General features: G+C 44.8%; 1 protein-coding gene across 11 annotated transcripts in view; it reads left to right on the forward strand.

The window, feature by feature from the left end:
• Nucleotides 1-2,038: 2,038 nt before the first annotated feature.
• The window catches only part of WNK2 (WNK lysine deficient protein kinase 2), a 214,405-nt gene continuing 191,440 nt past the window's right edge, over nucleotides 2,039-25,003 (forward strand). For 8 of the 11 annotated variants that reach the window (XM_059715495.1, XM_019495400.2, XM_059715490.1 and 5 more), the window contains exon 1: nucleotides 2,039-3,012. In XM_059715495.1, the coding sequence (XP_059571478.1) occupies nucleotides 2,419-3,012 (594 nt within the window). In that variant the 5' untranslated portion in view covers nucleotides 2,039-2,418. The remainder of the gene's footprint in view (nucleotides 3,013-25,003) is intronic. The other 3 variants (XM_059715491.1, XM_059715498.1, XM_059715499.1) reach the window with 3 other exon arrangements.

Raw genomic sequence — 25,003 nt, forward strand, 5'->3', positions numbered from 1 at the left:
TTATGTCACTGTCAAGTAGGCCACTGCTTCTCATTATGGCTTCTTTCACTGCAGGGTCTGGCTGGCAGCAGAACGTGGCAGCCTTGCTTCTTGGAGTTCCTGTTTGACAATATTGTCTGCTCTTGATTCAGTCTGGTAGAAGAAAGAGTTGTACCTACTTTCTTCTATTTTCCCACTTGGGTAGTGTCTTGCTGCTGACTTAATTATTTTTCATACTAGCTTGTATGCTGTTTCTTTTTTATAGCTGTGGAAATTTTCTAGCTGGAGAGGGAGTGAATTCTGGGTCAAGCTTATATAATAACCAAGTGTAGGGTTTCAGAGATTCTCTTGTTAGCATAATGCATTCTGTCCCTTACTTTGCTGCCCATGAAGTGAAAAGAGACTGTTGTGCAGGAATATCTGAGACCATACATTCTTCAAATGCAAGTAAAAGTAAAAAGTCTGAGTACTTCAGTATTAAATTACAATGCATTGATTTACAGTGAATTTATAATGATCACAGATATCAATTGCACATTTTAAAATGAAAGCTCTAGAATTCTTACTTAATTTAAAGAAACCATCTGTTTTCATATAAAAATATTACAGCTTTATATTCCTTAGTACTTCTTTCATTTTAATTAGCTGTGGTTGCCTGGCAGTCAGTTTCTACATATTTCAAAAATATCCCTTCAGAAATTTGTTATTGATGGACTTTTAAAAAAATTTATTTTTAAAATGCCTATGCCTCTGTGTGTGGGTGTGAGAGAGAAAGTGTTGAACGCTGGGGCAAGGATTGTCAGGACTTGATCCTGGTGAAGACTGGAGGGTTTTTAAATGTTATTGATTTACCTTCAGGACAGAGAGAGCACAGCCTGATAGCATGAACTTTGCTAAGGGCTACACCTGTGTATGTGGTAGATAGGATGTGGATGGCAGCTCCTTTCATCTATCTCGCACCAACAGCAGTGTCTACTAGAGCTGCCCTGTGTGTATTTCCACACCGAGCCCACCATTATTCACTCGTGGGGGGCTGAAATGCTAGCAAAACAGAGATTTTTGGTCACATCTGGCCAACCGCACGCTCATATCAGCAGCCAAAGGCTGCCGCCAGGGCCCTCCTCCACGGGGAGCTGTTTCAGTGCCCTCCACAAGTCCGTTCTTCACAATCCCGCGTCAACGTGTGGCCCACCCGGCAAAGACGCGGCGAGAGCCGCTCGGCTCCAGCCCGTCCCGCTGCGGAGCGGAGAAACGCGGGGGCGGGACTGGATTGTATTGTCTGCTTGGGTGAGACCCAGCACAATGCAAAGCTGGTCGGTCCGTGCCTGCATGACAGCTGCTACTCCGAGCTCAATGGCAGCCTGAGCCTGCAATGGTGTCCCCCCGCCTGGAAATCCTCCCGCCGCTTGACATGAGGATGAAGAGGGTTTCTCGGCCCCTGCCCCGCACACCCGTAAGCCCCGGGCCGGGAGCCGCCGCCCCCGGCTTCCCCGGACTGGCCCGGCGGCTTCCGCACCGGCCTTGTCACAACCGCGCGGAGAAGCCGCACGTGCCTCAGGAGCTTCATGAGGAAAGAAGTCGCGGGGGGTGGGGACGGGTCTGCGGGCGAGGCCGGGGATGCTCCTCACCGGCATCTCCTCAGCGCCGCTTCCCCGCCCCCTTCCTCCGCAGCGCCTCCTCCACCTGCTCCCGCCGGGCCGGGCCAGGGCGGGCCGGGCCGGGCCCCTTCTCCTCGGCGGCGGTGCGGGGTGAGAGCCGGGCCGGGGCAGCGGCGGCCGCTCCATTGTCCGCGGGAGGCAGCCGCGCCGCAGGCCCCGCCCCCGGGCCCCGCCATTGGCTGCGGCGCAGCGCCCGGGGCTCGCGGCCGCGCGTTAAATGGGGCGCTCGGGGGCAGGCGCTGCCCATTGACACGAGCGGCGGCGGCAGCGGCGTGGGGCTGGCGGCGGCCGCCGATGGGGGGCGGGTGCCGGCTGGGGCCGCGCGGGGCCGGGGCGCCTCCCGCCGCGCGCTAGGGCTTCCTCATTGTTGTACCGCGGGCGCTGCGGCGCCGGGTCCGGGGGCGGGGCGGGGCGGGCAGGCGGCGGCTGAGCATCGCGGCCCCGAGGACCATGGGGGGTCTCCCCCCAGCACGTAAGTCGCTGCCCCTCCCCCTCCCGCCCCGCCCACCCCGCAGGTGAGGCGGCCCCGGGACACCTGCCCCGCCCCCTCCCGGCTGCTGCCGCAGCGCCGCTTCGGCCCCGCTTCAGCCCGGCCTGCAGCCCCCCTCCCTCCCGCCCCCACCGCTGCGGCTGCAGCACCGCGTGGCCCCGGCGGGAGCGGGGGCGTGGCGGGCGGGCGGGGAGGGGGGCCTGCCCGCTCCCCCGGGGCGTCCTCTCGGCCGGGCGGTGCGTCAGCGCTGTGCTCCGCCGGCAGGTGCCCGCGCCGAGGCCGCGCTGGGCCATGGACCGTGATGTGCTCCCCGCAGCGGCGGCCGCGGCCTCAGCTCTGATGGAAAGCGGGGGCGATGCCGGCGCGGGCGGGCGGCGGCGCGAGGCGGGCAGCGGGCAGGCCCCCGGCTCCGGCGATGCGGCGGCCCCGAGCGGGCCCCTGCCCCGCGGGCCGAGCGCCCGGGACCCTCGCGCGGCGCCCCGCTTCCTGCGGCGGAGCGTGGTGGACTCGGACCAGGAGGAGCCGCCCCCCTTCGAGCCGCCCGAGCGGCAGCGCCCGCTGCTGCTGCTCTCCAAGACCCGGCGGATCATCGCCAAGCCGGACCCCGAGGGCGCGCCCGAGCCGGCCGGGGAGCCGCAGGAGCCGCCCCCCGCCGCCGAGGGCCAGCGGGAGCCGAGGAGGGAGGCGGCGGAGCCGGCGCGGGAGCAGAGCCGGGCGCGGCGGGAGGAGGAGGTGGAGGAGGAGGCCGACATGAAGGCTGTGGCTACCTCGCCTGACGGCAGGTTCCTCAAGTTCGACATCGAGCTGGGCCGCGGCTCCTTCAAAACGGTCTACAAGGGCCTGGACACGGAGACCTGGGTGGAAGTCGCCTGGTGCGAGCTCCAGGTAAGCATGGGCCTCGAGGCCCGGCACCCAAAGTGCCTGCGTCTCATCCAGGGACCCTGCTCTCCTCATTGCGGATTCTCCCCTGGCCGAGGGTAGCACCGCATCCTCGCAGGCTCCCACGCCGCCACAGTCTGTGCACTCCCCCAGCCTGTGGGGATTGGGCTTGAGCGCTCAAGCTGCTCTCTGTGGCACGGGCAACCTGGGCTGTTGGCTGAGAAGGGCTGGGTGGTGCTGAGTGCAGAAGAGAGCATGGGGGTGATGGCAGGGGCTTGGGGGCAGGTGTTGAGTTCCTCCAAGCTGAAGCTTCTCTCATCTGTACCTTGGGTCAGAAGCCATCTAGCTAGCAGGCGTACACTTAAAATAAATACATTAGGGGACTTAAACTCCTGGTGAAGAATAGAGGATTGCTGTGCTACACACAGGACACCTTTCTAGTAACAAAGCCCTGCTGTCATTTCTATTCTCTTCCTCCCCCCACTCCCCACTGGAAAGCCTCTGCTTTGAAAGGGTTCTTAAACTGTCAAACACTCAGAGTTGAATGCCAGAGCGCACTTTAATGGGATGTGACTTCATTTTTTTTTTTCCTGATAATTAAGTGTTTTGGTTAAGTCCAGAGTTTGGTGGTTTCAGCAAATGCAACTAAAGCCTTATTATGATCAAGTGAAACCTAATGTTTCCCATACCTCCATAAGTGCTGTAGCTGGTATAGAAGAGAAGTCCTGGATTGTAGAATTCAACCTTGGCTTCCTTTTTATGTTTCTCTGTAGTAAGTTTCTGGATGTGAAAATGAAGTTCTTGCAACAATTTATCTTTTCTCAGGCATGATATTGATGCACCTTCTCCAGCATGGGTTATAAACACGGGTCTTTTTTGGTGAAGTTTTGGCATCTTTCATAAGTTCACCTAGGTTCTTAATGCACACTTTCATGAGACCTATGCTTTTGTGCCTTTTTTTTCTTTTTCTTTTCCTCCCTTCCCTTTTGATCATTTTTTCTAGACTATCACTTCATCTCCACTGTTTCATAGAATTAACTGGGGGTTCACAACTCTATCTTAAGTTATGAGCCCTGGTACAAACCCTGTATTTACTGGGCAGCCAAAATTCCCAGTGAATACGGGAGCTAGGTGTCATTGGTTGCAGTGGTATCCAAGCACAGCTGGTGAACAATGAATGGAAACATCGATGCTGAATATCCATGTGCGTTTCACACTGCGAAACAACTTTATTCTCATGTGACTGGCACATGAGCAGATGCACAGCCTAGTTGTTCTCCCAGATGATTTGGTTGTACGGTGTAGTTGCAATTCATTGTAATCCCAGAATGATTTAAAAAAACACGCAGGAAATGCTTCTCAGTCTTCACATGAATGTTTCCTTGTCTAATAGGAATCGGTGAAATAAAGAGCCCAGCAATACAGGCTGGGCAGGTAAGAGGCGTTTTGAGTGAGAACTGTGGTACACTGTAACATGGAGGCTAGGTAGAAAAAGAATCGGGTGAGAGAAGAGCCTAGGACTATGCATGTTGCTGTATGAGAAATGCAGGAGTATCTGCAAAACTGGAAGGGATTTTTCTGTAAATTAATGTTGGGATATTATGGAAAACCAAAGTTATTTAGCAAATTTGACTTGAATGTGTTGTGCAAGTTATGTCACAACATAATGGTCACAGATGTAGAAGTAATTTTCCTGTCAAAATTCTCTCAATTGTACTACTAGTTGATTTTGGTTTTTTTGGGGGTGTCTTGAATGGATTGAACATCCTGACTTGAAAAGGTTGCATCAGGAAATGGAAAGAGAACTTACAAATTCCAATTCAAGCTCTCCAGAAACGTGTATAATTGGGTGCAGAAATCTATACTATAACATTCATTTATGCTACTTCCTCGCCCTCTATCCACCTTTTTGCTTCATTTGTCTAGGAAATGATGATGCAGTTTTCTGTGAAGGTGTTAAAGGGTTAAAAACCTTTCAACTACAGTTCAAAATGTCTCCTTGTAGAAGGACTATCTGTAATCATTATTTTCTCATTAACTTTCATTATATAGCTCTAGTTTCAAATCTGGTTTTGCCACTAAATGTTTATTTCTCCATTTCCCACAGAGTTCCGTAGAGCTTCTCTAACTTTTGAGGGGAAAGTCTAGTATTTTTGACCAGACAAGTACAAGAAAAGCAGTTAGAATTCATCAGATTACTTGCGTCTGCCACTCCTGTCCGTGTCCATTAGTTGTGCAAATTTGAAGGCAGTGTTGAAAGCCAGATAACATGAGGTTGTACTTAGTTACATTTTCAGTTTTCTGTTGAAAGCCAACATTTCTGTCTTGTGAATAAAGTGTAGCTGAGCGACAACCGTGGGGTTTGTTTTGTGTTTTTTTTTTTTATTACAATGTCAGACCTATGTTCTCAGCACGTTTTGAAAAAAACAAATAGCCAGCCACATAGGCAAGTGGACTTTGCATTGTTCAGTGGAATTTGAGTTGTTTTATACTCATACAATCTAATTGAGAGTTCTTATTGTGGAAGCATGGGAGTGTAATCTGTGTCTGAAGCTGATGCATCTAAATGTTTTTGTACATTTCTACATGTACATGTCAATTACTCTACCTAGTTGTAGGTGTTACTGGGTAAGAACATTCAATTCAGCTAAGTTAAAAAAGAAAAAACAAAAGAAAAAAAATCCCTGGTAGGAAACCACAAATACCCTACTGTTGAAACCGTAAGATGGCTTCCTTGATAGTTTTATACCACAGAAAGTAATCGGAAGGCCTTGTTGCATAGCTGCATTTAAATGTTGCCTTCCTATCTAGCCTTTTAGGGGACACGTACACCTATGTACTTATCTTTTTTTTTTCCCCCAAAGAGTAATTGAAGCTTTCCATGCTGAACAGTTGCTCTCATTCAGTCTTGGCTACAGTGAATGCAGTCAACAAAACTAAATAAATTGTGGGAGGTTTTTTATTAAAGTATGATCCTATCACAAGTATATATGAGACCCAGAGAATGAAAGGCAATGGAATACCTTTTCCTGCATGTAATTTGATTAGCTTTCAATGAAGGCTTATTGAATATAATAGAGTAGGAGAAACTTCTGCCTTTAAAAGATATATTATAACAAATAGGACTCTTTATATTTGACTCTTCCCTCTCCCTGAGTTGTGTATGTAGATGCCCCCACCTTAGCTCCTTTGCTGCACCATATCACAGATGCAGGATCATTGAGCAGAAGGTGAGGAGGGAAAGGGGGAGTCTACAGAACCTGGATGCAGCAGCAGCCAGAACCGTGGGGGAGGAGTGGTTTCCAGGTAGGATTCTGGGAGCTGCACATTAACCTCAGCCACCTGGGGACAGCCCTGCTCTGGACAAAGGCCTTGTGTATATTGTTTTAAGTTCACCAAATATAGTTTGTCTGAGAAATTTGGGGAAATAAATGGATTTTTCCTTAACCTACCAAAAATGTAATGCTTTGGTCTTGAAGGATTTTGTTTCATAGGAGGGTGGTTAAAGTTGGAATCTGATCATATTTTAGGCTTCAGATTAAAAGTTTAGCTGGAGCTAGGTTTTGGTTTGGCCAAGCCAAAATATGAACTTTTTTTTTTTTTTAGTAAAATCCAAACTAGAAAATTAGGTGTTTTGACTTCTGAAAGGAGAACAGCTGTTTCAAAGTAGCATGCATCCTAACTAGAGTCTCTGTTTGTTTGTTGAGTCAGGAAGCTGGGTTTTGCCTACCTAACAGTGGTAGAGTAAACATTCTTGCTAGCTAGACACAGGCTTTCAGACTCTTCAGATTTTCATCTAATTCCCCTTTAGGGACCTGTAGAGAAATCCAGGGGGAGTTGTAAGTACAAAACTACATCAATGAGAATGCCTCACTCCTACTTTTCACTTCCTGTTTGATTCTACTTATGAACCTTGATAGCTGGAGGTTCTTGTCTGTAGCTCCCCCGACGCAAATGTAGTAAAGATGGAAAGTATTCTTTGCTTGAAAAGATCCAGAAGAGGAGCTGCTTATGGACATTATTAAAGCACCCCCTTTTTACAGTGGTTGTCCAATATCAAAGGTGGCTATGTGTGATCTACTTTTTTTTACTTAGTTATGTTTGTTTACCACTAGTGTGTCTGGAATGCATGAAGACTGAATATCCTGATGACAATGCATGGCATATTCTTAATGTTCACTGGAACAAATATTCTCAGTAGAGCTCTGGCTGTACATTGGTGGCTCCTAAATTTTACCTGAAATAACTTTGGAATTTAACTCCTCCCCTCCAACTCACCTTCCTCAATTCCTCCCTATTCCAAATCTTAATTCTAAATTCCATTGCTTACTTAAGATTGCACTTGCCAAACCCTGCAACCCAACGGAGAGATCTGTCTGAGCCCCCTCTACATGTTATAGGTATCGCACAATTAACTGGTTAATTGCACAATTACCTTGAGACCAGCTACACTGCAAAGCGCCTGTCACATCATAAAAAGCTCCAACCAGCTATAAAGTTAGACATAAAAAATGTGTACTAACTTTAGAGCTGGTTGCTATTGAGCTTTAATTTGCACAGGTAGCAGGGGCTCCCCCGTGGCTAGGAGTCCTGTAACTGAGGGATGTCTCAGCCCCATCAGCTGCCAACTCTGGGCCCCAGGTTTGTGAAACCCCCAGGACTGGGAGATCATGGTTTCTGCAGTCTCTCAGTCCTGGGGGTTTCACACACTCCAGGGGCTGGGAGACTACAGCAGCTGCATCTCCTAGCCTAGGGGGGAGCATTGGGTAACCTGCAGCTGAGGGGGCTCCTGGCTGCTGGAGCTTGCTTTTTGCCAGTGCAGAGGGAGCCTGGGATTGGGCTTCCCCTGCACTGGCAATAACATACTATGGGATTGAATGTGTGATCCCACAGTCTTGCTTCTTGCCATGCATTTGTGGCACAGCAGGTGATGCAATTGTGTGGCTTGCACATTAGAACCCATTGCACCTTCATCTGCATGCGTAGAAGGGCCTTAAGTATAGTGTTGATCCCATGCTGGGTACCATTTTATAGAACAATGTCATCTTACAGTGGCAACTTTCTGTTGTGCTTGCTTACATCCCAGTTTGACCGGGGCAGTCCTGGATTTTGTAGGTTGGTTCTGGCTGGTTGGTCATAAGTACTGGGTTGGACTCTGGCAGGGAGGCAGAGCAGCATAATGTGCCATCCAGGCAGGTGGGTAGGCACTACTGCTGCTGTGTGGGAGCAAGGAATTTAGTGATCTTGGATATGGCATCCTAGGTAGGGTGACTACACATTCTCCCACCTTCCTCCTGCATAGCAGCAGTGGTACCTGCCCTCCTGCCTTCCTGGTGCACCATGCCGCTTTTTCTCCCCACTGGACTCTGGCCTGGGACTTATGACCAACCAGCTGGGACTGGTCTATGGAATCTGGGACTGTCCCAGCCAAAGTAGTATATATGGTCACTCTACAGATTGTCTTGTCTTTTAGATAAATGTTCTTTAAAAATGAAGGACTGAAAACAGTAGTTGTGACATTGTGAGAACAAGTAATATTGCTTTTTTATTTAATTTATGGATATTTCTTGGTCTTTCATAAATTTCTTACATAAATTCATTCCAGATTAGCTGACAGCTAATTGATTTTAATATTGTGGTATTAATGCTCTACAGTTACAAGATGAGATTTAGGTTTAAGAATTTTAAATTAGGCTGGATAAAAGAGTCTTTTAAAAACATTAACTCTGGGCCCATTTGTACTTGCTAAATTTTTGTTTCTAAACGTAGTTTCTGTCTTTACAGTTCAGTTCCCAAAATTGTAAATTTAAAAAGAATATTTGTCTATGTAAGGACTGCCACTTGGTAACAGTAGTCTCTCGCAATGGATGGGGAGAGGGGAAGATAGCTGAAAGTTGCAGCTGTATATAGAAGGAAATATTTAGCTTGATTCTAAATGGACCACATTTGAATGCTACATACTAGATTCTTATGCTGTGAAAAGGAAACATAGAATTCCTAGTCTCCTAAGGGTGGGATTTTTTAATTGTGAAAGGCCCTGATCCTGCACTCTTCATATTGGAGCCCAGTGAGTAGGCAACTTGGAAATTTGCTATCTAACTCATTTATGCATCACTGAAGGTTTTGCAAACTATCTCCACAAACGAGCAACTACAGCACAAAAAACATGTTGCATCCTCTGAAGGCAGGATGCCCTGCAGATGCATTGGCCTGGCTTTCATTCTTGTTAGGTGGGCACAAAATTCATCTGATGGCAGTTGAATGTGTGGGGGAGAGGGAGGCTGTAGATAACCAATAACTAAGCAGCTTATTAAATGGCAAGGTGACTTTGTGTCCTGAATAGCAGAAGGATTTTTTTCTGTTATTCCTGGTATGTATTGAAGACTATTTTGGAGGAGAAAATGTAAATAAAAAGGTAATTCAATATTAACTTTCAACCAGACAACTTTTATCTAAACTTCAAGATAAGACAACTCTTGAAACAGGGACATCAGTATGTTGTTAATTGATAGAACTTCATTTTGGAAAAAGTAATTGGCAAAGCTTTTATTTACTTTTAAGGTGTGTGTGTGGGGAGGGAACTCTGTAAGTATAGCATGTAATTGCTGTTGTCACTGTTAGTGATGCTGAAAATAGTGTAAGGAATGTGGTATTTAAAATGCAAATAAATTAGCTTCAATTTAATCTTTTGTCAAATAAAAACCCAAACCATATCAAGCAGAAACAAACTTCAGATATTTACTTTTTATTTTCTTTTTCACTAGAATAAAGGTTTATTTTTAACAACAGACTATAGACTTTTATCCTATTAAAGCGGTACATAATAGATATATCCAAGATCTAGTCTGGTGAAAGGAAAATGGGTGAAAGTATTTTGTTTGAAACAAATTACGTCCCCTTTGCTCACTCTCTTCCAAGGCTGACAGAAAAATATTCAGACCAAGCCTTGGCAGCTATACTTCAGGCCTGTCTGACATTATGTAAATAATCTTATTAAGTTTGCAAATCACAATAAGCCTAAATTCATTGTCGAAGACTGGTGAGGGTGTAACAAAATTGACCTAACTCAGTAACCAGCTCAGTGATGATAGTTACAGGCCATGTTACTGCTTGGAGTAGAAATTACCTATGTGAGGCATTTGGTTTAAGAGTGTGATTTCCCTTCATGTGTTTCATTAATGGCCAAGATCTTTTCAGGGACTGGAAGAAATTGCTACAACAGAGCTTAGAGATCAGTACAGCTAGAGGTAGAACTTGCCATGGCTGCTGCCCAACTCGGCCCTATGGGAAGCAATGAATCCCTTCCTGGTTGCTTCTCTGGGCCCCCAAGCAGTGAACCGTCTATCCTCAACTATTTCTATAAGATCTAACTTTTGACTTGTCACTCTCTTGCTAACCAGAAAAGGCTTATCAGGCCTTTATCTTGAGTTTTAAGAGGCTCCTGTGCAGTGGAGGAAAAGGGAGTTGATCTAGTGGTCAGGGAACTAAAACCTAGCTCTGCATTGTGACCTTGGGGTAAGTCACTTTGCTTGTCTGTACTTCAGTTTCCTATTGCTAAAAATAGTAGCACTTCCCTACTTAAGTGGTGTTATGAAAATGAATTGGTAGTAGATTTTGGGGTGCCCAGACAGTACATAATCAGAGGCCATATAAATAGATGAGCCTTCCTAATTTCTCTTGGGAAGACTTCCATGCCCCTACTCATGTAAATTTTGGCAGTGGATGTGGACAGTATCATGCATTAAGGTGTTTATTAGTGGGAAAGGATCCACTCTGCCAACCCCTAATAATTATGTTAGGGCTCCAAGCTATAATTGGTTAATGGGGTCTAACAAATGTTAAAGGCTTGCACAGAGTTTGAGGTGCTAAAGCTATAAAAGGTGATTTAGGCTTCTTGGGTTAATCGAGAATTCTCTTCTCTTACAACTGTCTGCCTGTGGGAAGTGGCTTTAGGCACATGGAATATGTGATTTTTTTTTTTTTGCTGAGCCTTACTTTCTACAGCAGTTAAATTTGAAATGAATCCAGACAAGACAAAGGTGCGAGAGTGGTGGGGGGAGGGGGAAATGGGGCACTGATCATTGAGTTCAGTTTCCCCTTGTCGATTGGCAGCTTTGAATCTTCTGATGGACCTGGAGCCTCAGGTGATTGCAGCGAATAGGAGCAGGAGTGCCTTTTACCAACTCCATCTGGTTGAGAAGGTTGTGGCCCTTTTTCAGATTCAGATCTGGCTGCTATCATCTATGTCTTTGTAACCTCAAAGCTAAACTATTGCAATGTGCTCTGCATCAGGCTGCCTTTTGAAGACTGTCAGGAAATTGCAGCAAGTTCAGTATGTGACAGCGTGTCTTCTAACAGTGGTGAGTCACTAGGAACACAGCTCCAATACTCCAGAGTCTGCACTGGTTCCCAACAGCTTTCTGGTCAAAATTCAAGGTGCTGGTTTTGACTTAAGGCCCTAAATCATGGGCAACTGGTGCCTCTTAATACTAAGGGGTGGGGGGGCACCAGCAGGCGATTTGCCAACTGGGGGGGCAGAGGCAGAGAGAATTTGGGGGGGGGGGGGGGGCTGAGCATGCATCCCTGTGTGCGTGTGCCCCCCCCCCCCCAGCGTGAAAATCTGCAGGGGGAGGGCAAAGGACCATGGGGGCAGAGGGAAGGAGGGAGGCTGGGGCTGGCACTGGGTAGGGATCAGTCTTGGGGTCTGTTGCACCTGTGCAGCTGCCCCTTCCTCTGTGCCAGGTGTCATTGCTGGGCACCGGTATCCACTGTCCCCAGCCCTGCACTGGCCCTGGCTGCCTCCCCAGTCCGGCCTCAGCCCTGCATTGCTCGGCAGGGCCTGAAGCTGAAGCAGGGCCAGCCTCAGCTTGGCAGCTGGGTGAATGATTTGCCCTTGCCCCTACTCCACTCCCTCCTGCAGTGTGGGAGGTCTTGATCTCACCCTCCCCTTCTGCCTTCCTTATGCCCTCCACCCAAAGAAACCTTTTACGTACCTGCCTACTGTGCTGGGCTGGCTGTGAGCCTGGCACACCCGTCCCCCTGCTGCAGCAGCCTGCAGCTGGGTTGTCCAGCGGCAAACTTGGAAGTGCTGCCGGCGCTTCTCTCAATGGGGGCACGGCCAATCTCAGGGGGTGCACGTGCACCTACGTGCACCCCCTATGCATCGCCAATGCCCTGAATAGTCTGGGACCTATGTACTTAATGGATCTTTATGCCCCATCTCAAATCATAAAGCCAGCTGAGGGCTCCTGCAACAAGTCTGTTTGGCAGAAACCTGTGGAAGGTCATTCCCTGCAGTTGCCTTTGAGCTCTGAAGCTCTCCCTCTTGAGGCCTGCCTGAGCCTGGGATTGTTTTTGGAAGTGCTGTAAAAGCTTGCTGTTTTGGCAGGCATTTAACAAATGAAGCTAGACTGGAACATTGCTTAGGGGGAGTTCTCTTTTATGTTGATGCTCTAGTTGCCTTTTAAGCTGTTTTGTTTTTCTGTTTTACAAGTTATTCTATTCTCTTATTGTATAAGCTGTTCTGAATCTTAACTGGGAACAGTAGCATTTTAAATCAAAGGGAAAAAGGGGTTAACTTGGAAAGCATGAGGCTTGGAAGGGACTGCAGTGCATTCCTCCTGTTTTCGGTGTGCTTTGCTTTGTCTGCATTATGGAAGAAGTTGAGGTGCATCAATGCTTCAGTCTCATATTGAATCAGCACTTATAAAAGAAAATTGACCGTATTGGAAATTGGCCTAATGTGGCCAATAATTTGGCTGATAAATGCCCATGTGTGTGCTGCCACAGTGCAGCATGTAGGTAGCAAGGAGCGCAGCCCAGCAGCATAGAGAGCTGTATGCAGCTGATAAGTCTGTTGTGGTGGAAGGGGAGGGGGAAAGGGAAGGGCTTTGGAGGGGGGTGGGGGCAGATAAATGCCCCCTGTGGTGAGGGAGGGAGTGGGGCTGGGGTAGGTGCTGCCCGGCTAGGGCAGGGCAGGCTGGGGCCAGGGACCGTGCCAGGCTCTTCCTGGCAGGGGGCTAGGGGGAACTGGACCGGGCTGCACTTGGGGCAGGTGGCAGCCACTGGGAGGAGCCTATGGGGGGGGGGCTGCAGCCACCCCAAATTTTGCCATAGCACCCCCCTCCCAGCGCTGCTGCTGCTACCTGTCCCGAGTGTAGTGGGGTCTAGCACCCCCCACTGGGAAGAGCCTGGTGCAGCCTTTGGCCCCAGCCTGCAGCTGAAGTCTACTCTGCCCTGCCCTGCACAGATCTGGGGGGCACACCCCCTGCCCCCCCCGTGCCCTCCTGGGGTGTGTGCAGTGGCAGGAGCTGCGCCCCCCCCCCCCCATCTCCTGGATGAGCTGTGACTGTCCCTCACCCTACTCTGGCTGTGCAACACTTACCCCACCCCCACTTCCTCCTTCATCGTGATGGGTGTTGATCTGCCCCCCACCTCTTCCCTCCCCTTCCACCAAAACAGACTTACCAGCTGCATCCAGCTCTCCAAGCTGTATCGGAAATTGGATCTGTATTGGCTGATATGCCTCCTTAAAAATCCGCTATCAGTATTGGGCCCCCAAAATCTCTATTGGTGCACCCCTAGGAAGAAGTTCAGACATGCATTAGAAGAAGTAATAATGGAATCTCCCCCTTGACACTGGAAATCTGTTGGGGGATTCTTGCTCATTCTTCTGCTCCCACTTTTGGGTACCTTGTTACTTCCCTTCCCATTCCAACCCCTGGGGTTCATCTTAGACAACTGTTTCAGCAGCCAGCCAGCTTCCCTAGTGAGTAGCTTTTCTGGGAGATCTAACTGAACCAGGACTACAACTTGGAGTGGACATGTGACCCATTCATGCTGGTGTAATATACACTTGGTTTTGTACATTGATGTAAATGATGCTGAACTCTTGAGCAGACAGATCCAGGTTATCCTGGGGTGGACTAGTTGTTGGAATAGGCACTATTACAGTGCCTTTGCTGCTTTGGTGGGTAACATGTAATAACTGTTTGCTCAATGTAAATAGGTTATCCCAGGATGACTGTGAACCAGCTAATGTGGTTCTGCATTGGTTTGTTTGTTTTGTTCGTTTACCCTTCCCCCAGGGTAACTCTATACTTGCATAGGACTATTTTTGTGTCAAGTCTTTTTTTTATTATTTTTACATTTTTTATACCTGTGTATATGTTTTTTGTATCTGGTTCTAAAAACTATAGATTGCATTTACTTTGCAACTGCAAATAAATGCAACTCTGAAGTCAGTGGAATTGTGCCCTCTTTCTTCTAAATGTAACTTCCACTTTAAAAAGGTGCTCTATGTCTGATCCTTTTAAAACACCAGTGTAGATGTATAGTGACAACCAACTTACTGTGAATTAAGCTTGCTGGATTGTACTGGTATTGCTTAGTAAATGTACATTTTTACATCTTGGCTATTCAGTAGGAATAATGGGGGAATTCGTTTGAATGCCATTGTTGTGGGGATACACGTGTCATGGGTTAAACTACCAAGGAGAGAGTAATTTAAAACCTAATCCCATCTGTGTTCTTTAGTTGTTTGCTACAGTGGGATACAAAACACTTATTCAAGAACTCTGGGAAAATAGATAAGAGAGGGAGAGACTCAAATAACATTTTTGTCCTTTCCCTGTGAACTCAGTCTGATCCACATCCAAACTTGTTTTTAAATGGAAAGTTCCACATACTTGAGCTATTTGATCCTTAAATAAGTCTCTCATGACTTCTTCCCCCCTCAAAATTAAATTAACTTTGGTATCTCTTCTTTTTCAGTAAGATAAACTAAATCCATACCAGATATAGCTCAGCATCTTATTGGAGGTTCCAAAAATAATCTTTCTGTATTTTAGACATTGCTCATCTTGCAGCACCTTTAAATTGGATAACAGCTGTACAGTTAATACTTCTGTTAACCTTTTTCTTAATCATTTTATATTATGAAAGGAACTAGATTAACTTGTTGGGGAAACGGTTGACTTGAGTCAGTTCTTACTTTTACTTAATTTTAACATTAGTAGATTTCACTAGAGATCTCAAACATAAAAAAGCCAACAAGCTGTGTATATGACAAATGATTTTCAGTTATCTGTTTGTGTTTTGGTGCATTTTTGCCTTTTCTTGTTATGATACTAATGGCCTTAACATGGCAAGGTTACTTTATTTGGGCAGCTACTAATGCAGGTAGTTTGGGTATTAGGTGTGCACCGATTTAGAGATTTGGGGGGGGGGGGGGGGGGCTGACACTGATGGCCAATTTATTAACCAGCCGTATTGGCCGATACTGATCTGATTGCTGATACACAGGCTGACAGCTTGGAGAGATGCATTCAGCTGGTAAGTCTGTTGTAGGGGAAGGGGTGTGGGAGAGGGACTGATTGAGGCTCCTGCTGCTGTGAACCATGGTGGGGGGGCATGTGCCCCCCAGATCTCTGTGCAGGGCGAAGGTGGGCTGCTGCTGGCACCAGGCTCTCCCTGGTGGGGGGGGGTTGGGCTAGGGCTGTGCTTGGGGCAGGTGGTGGCAGTGCTGGGAGGTGGGGCTACAGGGGCCTGTAGCACCCCTCCCAGTTCTGCTGCCTCCTGCCCCAAGCACAGCCCTGGCCCAACCCCTTCCCCATGAGGGAGAGCCTGGCAGCAGCAGCAGCCCACCTTTGTCCTGTGCAGAGACCTGGGGGGCACATCTTTCCCCCCCCCCCCCCCCCCCCCCCCCCATGGCTCGCAGGAGCCTCCTCCCAGATGAGCTGCTCACAACTCCATCCGACACCCTGTGCTGGCTGGGCATTGCCTGCACCTGCTCCACTCCCTCCCTCCCTCACTGCAGGGCCCTCAATCTGCCCTCCTCCCACCCATTCCCCTACAACAGACTCATCAGCCAAATGCTGCTCTCCAAGCTGCTGGACTGGCCGCATGCATGCTGTGGCTGCATGCATGCATGTGGTATTTATCAGCCAAAAAACATTGATTGTCAACAATGTAAATTTTCTTTTTATCGGTGCTGATACAATATGGACCAATGTATCGGTGTGCCTCTATTGAGTACTCTCATTAGTATCTCTCAAATGCATTTCAATTCTTCTAAATGTAACTTTCTTCTAAATGTAATTTCCAGTTTAAAAAGGTACTGCATGTCTATGTCCTTTATAAAATACCAGTATGGGTATAGCATGACAAAACCAATTTACTGTAAACTAAGCTTGCTGGATTAAACTAGTACTACTTAGTCAATGTACATTTTACATCTTGACTATTCAAGTAATGCTGTAAGGACAAGTACAATTAAAACTTATTTGTTTTAGCCAGATGGCATCAAGTTACTTTCACTTTGAGAGAGAGCACTGAAGAAACAATCTAGTTTGTCTTCTCAGGAATGTAGAGAATCAAAAGTTTACTTTCTATTAAAATTGTGAGAGAGGTTTAGTGAAGTTGATCTATGCAACTGATGTACTATATACCCCATTAATTTGCTTACTTACCTAGAAAGCAAGTAAAGTACTTGTATAACAGCATGTGAATCGCAGTTTGTTACCTATTGCTTCCACTGTAAAAGACCAGCAGTTTTTATGTAGTTCTGTTAAGTGCATAACATGTTTGAGTCCTGCTGTCTACTTTGACCCAATTCTAATCCCTCTAGCTATGTAATCGGTAAAACTAATGAGGGCCAATTTCAGGGGTGCTGCTGGAGATGTAAAGCTCCTCCAGTACAAGATAACCATTCTTGGTGAGGTGTTAAGAGCTTAATGGCCTGTTCCTTGTAATGAGCATTGTTTACACTGAAACTAGGGAAATGCCTAGGCTTTTTTTTTCAGTCCCCAGGTCTATGAATTTAACTGGAGTACATGTCTTGCTCTCTAGCTTATGCTTGGGGACTCAATTATGGCATCTTTGCATATCTGAGTACCTTCTAGAACTGTTTTTTCTAATTTGTTTTAGAACCTTTTAATCATGGTAACATTTTTAGAGTTGACGTATTCTGCTGGCTGAGCTAATAAAGCTACATGGGAGTTGTCTGAGTAGAACCAACTTTGTCTATTAAAGTAGAACTGTGTAAGAATTATGAGTCGGTTGGCACCTCTACAGTATTGCAGAACTGCTCTTTCTTGTTTGAGTATTTGGTAGTATCTAGAACTTGTAAAAACTATTGATTCCAAATGCTTTCATTGTTCTTGCTCTTCACTGCTGAATAAAGAGGAATTGTCGTTTGATGTGTATTTGAACTGGCTTTTTTTCACTTGCGTAACAGTGCTTCCCTTGTCTTGGAAATTGCATTGTACATGATAAAAAGTAAGTGTTGCGTTGGTAAAATAGACTTGCTTTTTTTCCTCAGAGTTAGAATAACTTTTTTACTGTCTTTGGCTTTTAATTGAATTAAGATTAATATCTGTTGTTAACTATTATCTTCATGGTAAACAAAGTAACTTAAAAGTAGTATGCAACAGTCTGCATGTTTTTTGTCCATTTCTCTTCAAACACACAAACTAGAATTCATTTACTTTTATGGTATATGCTTACTTATCTCAAGCCATAGTGTTATTGTTTCAAGTTTTTAACAGTTATAATCATCTATACCATTCTTGGCTGATGTGGGGTTTTAAAAATGTTGGCAAGTCAAAGCAATAGCTTATGATCATAGCATGTGAGCTGTAGGCCATACACTTATTAGTGCAGTGAAGCAGAGGATGAAACAAACTATTTTAAAAACTACTTTTAAGATCCTGTAAGAACTGGTAACAACTTTACAAGCTTGGGGTGCATTAGGGTGGAGTGGGGAGGGGTTGGACATGTTCTCTCCCTTGGGTCCCCCCCTCCCGTGCCCAAATTCTTCAGCAGAGATGGCAGAATGCTTACTTGCAGCTGAAATGTACCAAGTCTATTGCATTTCAGGAGTTTACAGCAGGCTTAATTTGCTTATCTGAAGCAAGCCCCTTGGTTAAAATTTAATTTTCTAAACCGATATGGCCTTTTGAGCTATGCCATGTACCCCAATGCATCTTCAGTGCAAAACTGTCAATCTGGACTTTTCCACGTCAGCCCTTCTCAGCAACTTGGATCAAACTAGAGCTAGTTGCTTAGTGCCAGAGCAGGCCTTTTTTGTCAGAGCCAGTGGAGAACTGACTTGGTTAAATTAGGTGTTGTGCCATCTGACTTGTAGTCCTCATCTGTTGTTCCATCTGACTTGGGTCACTAAAAACAATTGCAATTGCCATCTTGGGTTGTCAGATACTTTCAGTTTTGCTTAACGCTTGTTTCGCTTAATGTTCTTTTTAGGAACCAATTAAGAGCACAAAGCAGGGGTTGCCTGTAATTGTCATTTAATAAATTTTCTGGCCCCCATGCCCCTAATTTCATGCAATTCTGAAATTTTAAATCAATACATTTAAATAAATGCTTTAAAATGAACATTGATATTATGTGTCAATTGTTTGGCAAAATTAATTTTTTTAAAGCCTACCTGTAGGCTAGCATTTCTCAGCCAGGATGCCTTGACATCCTTTCAGGGGTGCTGTGGGATGCCACAGTAGGTGTGCAAATACAATTCACAAAATAAATCCAGAGATTTCAAATGGGAATTGTCAAACATTCTGACCTGTTCTAGGATTTCTGAGCTCTGCAGCAGCAGAATTGCTGTATTTTTCTGTAGTAAAAAATGGAGTGAAAACAGGTTTGGCATTTTCCAAGGGGTGTCTTGAGTCTGTTGAGGGGTTTCTTGAGTCGAGAAAGTTTGAGAACCACTGGCTTAGACAAAGGATGATATTGAAGTATCTCTCGTGTTCTTGGTGAGTCTTTCAACCACTAAGCTCTCATAAAAGGAGGGCGCTGCCATAAAGTATCTTCAGTATTTGGGATGCTTTTCTCTGCCGTCTCCAGTAAAAGCCCTCCAGTTTATAGGTTCTATCCCAAAACTTTTTTGGGCGGAGGGCCCTAAAGAAAACTTAATAGAAATTTTACTCACTTGTCCTTTATAGACCAGTGCCACAGTTTCCATGTTGTGACTGCTCTTTCACACTACTGAAGCCTTTTATTTTTTAAACTCTAACTATGAACAAACAGACTACAGACTCATGCTGAATAATGATCCATAACATTTTAAAATGTAACCAGACCTTTCTGTTTAGTTGTAAAGAGAGGAGAGGGTAGGATGTGCCTGGTTGATTCCACAGGAATTCTGTTGTCATGTGCTTATCTATGAGTTAAACTTAATTGCAGAATATCTCTAAAAGAATTTTGGGACTGACAAACTTGCAGTAACCAATTTGCTTAAATGAGACCTGGATATTTTTTCTTTTTTTAAAGAAACAAATTGAAACTTCCTAAGTTGAATTCTTTTGCATGTATATCATGGAAGCAGTTGGGCTGTTGCACTGGTGAATGAACTTCAGAGGTAAAATTGTAGGAAATCTTTGACTAATATAGTACTTTTGTATGCTCTTATTCACATCTTCCATAGAGAGAGTTGGTGAAGAAATCTATTCTGGTTACAGTGTTCAGCTACCTTTTTATACCATGACTGAGATCAGCTGATTTAAGAGGAAATAATTTTTCTATATATCTTGGTCCCTATTCCTGTAATCACTTAAATATGAAGTGAAATGCATCTTTACTTTGTCCATTGAAGTCATAGCCCTGTGTAGGACTGGAACTGCCTGCATTTATTATCATTAAACCAAGTAATATAACCACATTCATCCTTACTCCAGCTTATTCTGAAAAAGTTACTTAAAGCATTTTGGAATACATCCAATAGGAAAGACCTTGTTGCGGAGGATGGTGTTCCCATTCCTCTCTACTCCCTACTGTAGATGGAAGCTGATGCAAAACTTGCCAAATCCAAATTTTTGAAGGAGGAAAGTTTTCTCCCTAACTGGACCACCTTGGGGAACATTGTCTCTACTAATCTGAGATACAAGGATGCAATCCTGAAGAAGGTAGAGCACATACTTGTGCAGGCAGGCTGAGAGAGGTGTGGCTTTGGTGATGCCAAGTTGGTTTTGTTACAAACTAGGGGAGGATTACATGGTGACTTATAAATAATGCAAGAACTGAATAATACATTGGCACGGAGGCTTCATTAAAAATGTACACTTCTTCATATAATCTTTAATGGACTTTCTTAAAATACTTCTTTCAGTGAATGTCTTTGATTTCAGATGACCCAGATATTCACCAGGCTATCCAATAGCACAGGGGTTCTCAACCTTTTCCTGAAGGAACCCCTGGCATACTATAAACACTTCATGGTGCACTTGTGCCACAACAACTGCCCCAGCTCCCCAGCCTTGCCCGCATGGCCCCAGGTGCAGTGGGCATTGCTCGGTGGCAGGGAGTGCACCCTGGGGCCCCACTCACCTGAGCAGCAGCAGTGTGGAGCCCTGCCTGCCCTCCCAAAGCGCTGTCTGCAAGATGGAGGCTGTGGGGCCCGGTGGCGGGCCTGTCCCTGTCTCTTCCTTAAGACTTGCCTCAACCCCAGGGAGCTGAAGTGGCTCTTCCCCATGCCAGGCTGGGTGGACCCCTGAAACTTGCTCAGGGGGGTCTGAGGCCCCACAACAGGGAGGTAGAGGGGCCTCAGACACCCCCCCACCCCCCCCACCTGGGAACTGCTGCAATAATACGTGCAAAAAATTAAATAAATAAAGCTCCAGTAATCTTACGAAGATAGTTATGAGTGCTCTCTCCCCCAACCTCCAGAACAACTTCGTGTTTGTCAGTTTACTCATTTGTGAGGGTTTTTCCCCCTTCTAGTAAGTCTCTTCCTATAATAAAAAGAAACATCTAGCTTCTGTCATTCTTCTTGTCAATTAAATAAGAAACATCTTGCAATATTCCAGTCTTCTAAAAAGTTTCTCTATCTAGTAAGGACCAGATTCTCCATACATCTTTTGTAAAAGGCCTTGGTGTTGGTGGGTAATATGGTGGTGCTTTGGACCACAGGAGCACTGCTAAGAAGCTGCAATTGTGATTTTAAGTAAACAACAAAAAACCCTTGCCCCCAAAGCAGTGCACTTTGGGGTGTGATCAGAAGTAACAACTGAAATATTTCAAGGGGCCAGCTGTGCAAATATTTCAAAAGCAACTGAAGTACTCTAATATAGTATCTTATTTCAAGAGGTACTATTTTGAGTGTTTCAGTTCATGTTACATTTATATGGTGACAGAAGATTTGGGTCCTCCAAAATCCCACAGTGCAATCCTTTTTCTCCTCTTCCTCCCATGGGGTGGGGGAATGGAGGGAGTGGGGGGACATTCAGCAGGTCCAACTCCCTGGTCCTGGCTGCTCCAGTACTTGGGGGCCTACTGTCACTGGTGCTGGGTTGTTTAACTTAGTTCTCTGCTTTAGTGAGAGGGGAGCAGAGAAGTAGAGGGTTGAGGTCTGGAGGGTCAGCATCCTGGTGGTAGAGAACCAGGGAGCCCCCATTGCTACCAACATGAAGACCTTCAGCCCCAGTTGGGATCACATCAGGCTTGGGAGCCAGAGTTCTAGTGATGAGATGGGGAGGGGATGCTTCCTGTCACCTGCCCCACCTATCCAAAGACAACTTCTGCCCCTCTGATTGGAGATCCATGGCTTCATGAGATTTTGAACTGTTGGAGTTAGGCGGTGGGTACCCACAGCAGCTGCACGCATCTCCTCCATCTGAAATAATTCCTCTCTGAAACTTTTCCAAGCCTGTATCTCTTATGGTGTAGACAGAAGTAACTGTTGAAACATTTCTCAGTGAATTTATTACAGTGTTTAAGCCTAGAGTCATGTGTAAAGCTTATCATGATACAGAACCTCTCATCTACATCTGATCTGAGCCAGCCCCAGGCATAGCCTAAAACAGTGCGAACTTGAATAAGAAGGGTGTGTGTGTAAGCATGCATGCAAATAATACAAGTCTCTAATATAATATACTGAACAAATGAAAGGGCATGAAGTTAAGAATGTTTATTGTCTGTACAAATAACTCTAGTTAAGACACTGCACAGATTCTAATTTAGACACAGCAGACCCAAGTAAAATAATTCTCCATTAGCTGGTCAATTTGGTAAATGAGGCTTTTAATCTATAGGCTGCCATCTTTGATCTTGCTTTTAGTCCATTAAAAAAAACTGTCATGTGCCAACAGCGATCTGCAGGTTAGACTAGAGATAAACCAGAACTTGGAATACAATTTTTCTCTGATTTTGCTGGGTGAATGGAGAAGTTGGGTTTTTACAATCTAAAACTGAAAGGAGACTGTGGTTTTTATTTATAAGATGTGGCCAAGAATTCATGAGGCAATTCAAATTAAATATTTTTAAGAACAGCCCTGAATTGGCATGTATCAGTAACCTAAAACTGCTTCAAATCGGAAGCACCATCTTCCCCGACCCGTCTTTGGAGTCATTTTGCAGTTAAATCTGGCTGTTTCACCAAATCTGTAGTGCTACTTTGTAAATAACACCATTTCAGTCTTTGTCACTCCTCTTAGCATTTTTTAAGACCTGTGATATAACAGTTAACCTGAAATTTGTAGGGAATTAGAGGAAAACTAAATGTAATTTGGCAGCCTGAGGTGAAATTGGTACTTTGTTGCATCTTGTTATCCAATGATTGTTGGGTTGCATTAAGTAAAGAACATTGTAATGCCTGTGGTCTGCTGACTGCTGTCTTTATGCTTCATTACTGGAAGCATCTGATGTTGCAATTCATTATTCAGCAGGACACATGCTGAAAATGCCTTTTAATTTATATAAACCAATTTTACTTCCTGTATTCCAAGTATTATATTTTTCTCATAAAAATTAAGCAAAAAGTTTAATTTTTTTTTCTATGCGACTTAAAGAAAATATGTTGTTGAAACGGTCATATCTTCTGCTGTAAAAACACGCGCACGTACGTATGTGTGCGCGTGTGTGTTTATAGCAGAAGATATGACCGTTTCAACAACATATTTTCTTTAAGCAAGTTGCATAGAAAAAAAAAATTAAACTTTTCGCTTAATTTTTATGAGAAAATATAATTCTGTGTTATATGTATACAAAGGGACAAGGTGGGGTGTCTTAAGCAGAAATTTCAAAGTCTAGACATCTGATTGCCCAATATAAATAAAGTAGGTAGCAGTATTTATTACTTAGCAATGACACAGTGCTGGATAGCATGTCATTACTAGAGATGGGAATTGAACCCAAATCTTGCATTTAGTCCTCTGTTTTAAGGATATTCTTCTACATTAGCATTTGTTTGTGGATAAAATTTTGCGTTCACCAAACTGATCTGCATTAGAAATAATAATATGATGTACTTAGTGTGATATAGTTTAAAATTCTTTGTCTGTAAATGGCATGTGGAAGAATGCGATTGGGGGTGTACATCTTGTGGCTTGTGTATTTTAAAGTACTCTTGTTGATTTGAAATTTTAGTCATTTTCCAAATTGCATAAAAGACCTACAAAAATAACAGGGGTAACTAAGTAGTTATACAAGAAAAATACTGAAAATAACCATGCTAGCAGCATTTTCAAATGCACAAACCAAATAAAATGGAGGTGCAGAATGATGTCAGTGTTACATATAACTCTTACAAAATTAGGAGCCTTTGGCCCTCACGTTAACTCCGTATGGGCTGTGAGTTGGACTGTGCTATAAAAACAAAACAAAAAAACCTTACAGCTTTAGGGGGTTAAATTGATCAGTTTGTTTAATTTTGTTCATGTCCAAAAATACAAGCAGAGTGCTTGCTACTTGCTGTTCACAGATAAATATAGAATACTAGTGTTCTGCTTAAAAAAAAAAAAAAAGTGTTTAAAAGCATAACAAATGTACTGTGTGGTTTCATTTCTCTGGTGTTATGTTCAGCAAATGACTGAAATTTTTAAACATCTACACAAGGTCAATGGTGTCAGACTTGTAGCCCACAGAGCCTTGTCCCATGGCCCATGGAGTTGATAGTGGTAATTTGAGAGTGGAGTAAGTGGTGATGGGGCCTGCCACTTAAATCCAGAGCATGGAGCCCCCTTGGTCAAAGGGCAGGTGTTGGCTCTGTTAACCCCAGCTGCCACACCTGCATCAGGCCCCGTAGGGTGGGGTGAGTGATGCCTTTGCAATAAGCTGAGTAGTGAATGGTGGCTCTGGTTCAGCTTTTCTTTCCCTTGTTTTCCTGCCATTTATGGTCATAGTCACAGTTGCTACTTCAGCAATGAACCTTCCTGGCTTATTTTTAGATGAATACATCTGGCACTAGAGTCCATTAGAATTTTTTTGAAAGAATTGCAATAAATCTGTATAGGAAGGACAAAGTGTCTCTCTTAGGCAAGGTGCAATTCAAATACTTGTTGTTTTAATTCTTGGAAAAATTACCAGTGTCACTTTAGAATGAATGTTGTATGCTTTATTAATACTTATGATAGGTTTATAGACTTGCAACATTAAACTGAATAGCTGACATAATAGAAGCTATTGTAACCTATATAACTTTTTCTCTAGGTAACACAGCATCAATAGTATTAAAATTTGCTTAGTTTGTGTGAATTCTTATGTTGCCCCTGTTTGAATGTGTGTGATGATGATCTTTCTTTGAATAAAAGAAAAAAAGCAGGAAAAAACAGTGCTCCTTGAAGCATCTCTAGGACAAAGCTTGTAGCGTGCCGTAAGTTTATGTTCTGAATGTGTTCCCTTTTCAAAGATTGTTCATCCTTATTGTAACTTGTAAGTAGCAATGAAATTTCCTATTTTGGAGATATAAATCAGTTGAAGAATGATTGATTAATTGCTTTTCAGAGCTGATTATGTACACTGATGGGGTTCTTTTCCCCCTTTTGTAGGCCTAGAAAAATTAATTTGTATCAGTGCTAATATCTGGGGTTGTAGTTCCTTGAGCATTTTGAGGTGGTGGGTGGGGGAGGGGGTTGCATGTTTTGCCTCGCATTGCCACAGTATCTGACAAGTGTAAGGAAGATCAAACTTTTTCAGCATATCCCTCAAGTTCTTTTCTTAAGAATGTCTCTAGTGGGTTATGGAATAGAGAAAATCCCACGCAACTTAC

Source organism: Alligator mississippiensis, chromosome 12 (genome assembly GCF_030867095.1).
Source record: "Alligator mississippiensis isolate rAllMis1 chromosome 12, rAllMis1, whole genome shotgun sequence".
NCBI lineage: Eukaryota > Metazoa > Chordata > Crocodylia > Alligatoridae > Alligator > Alligator mississippiensis.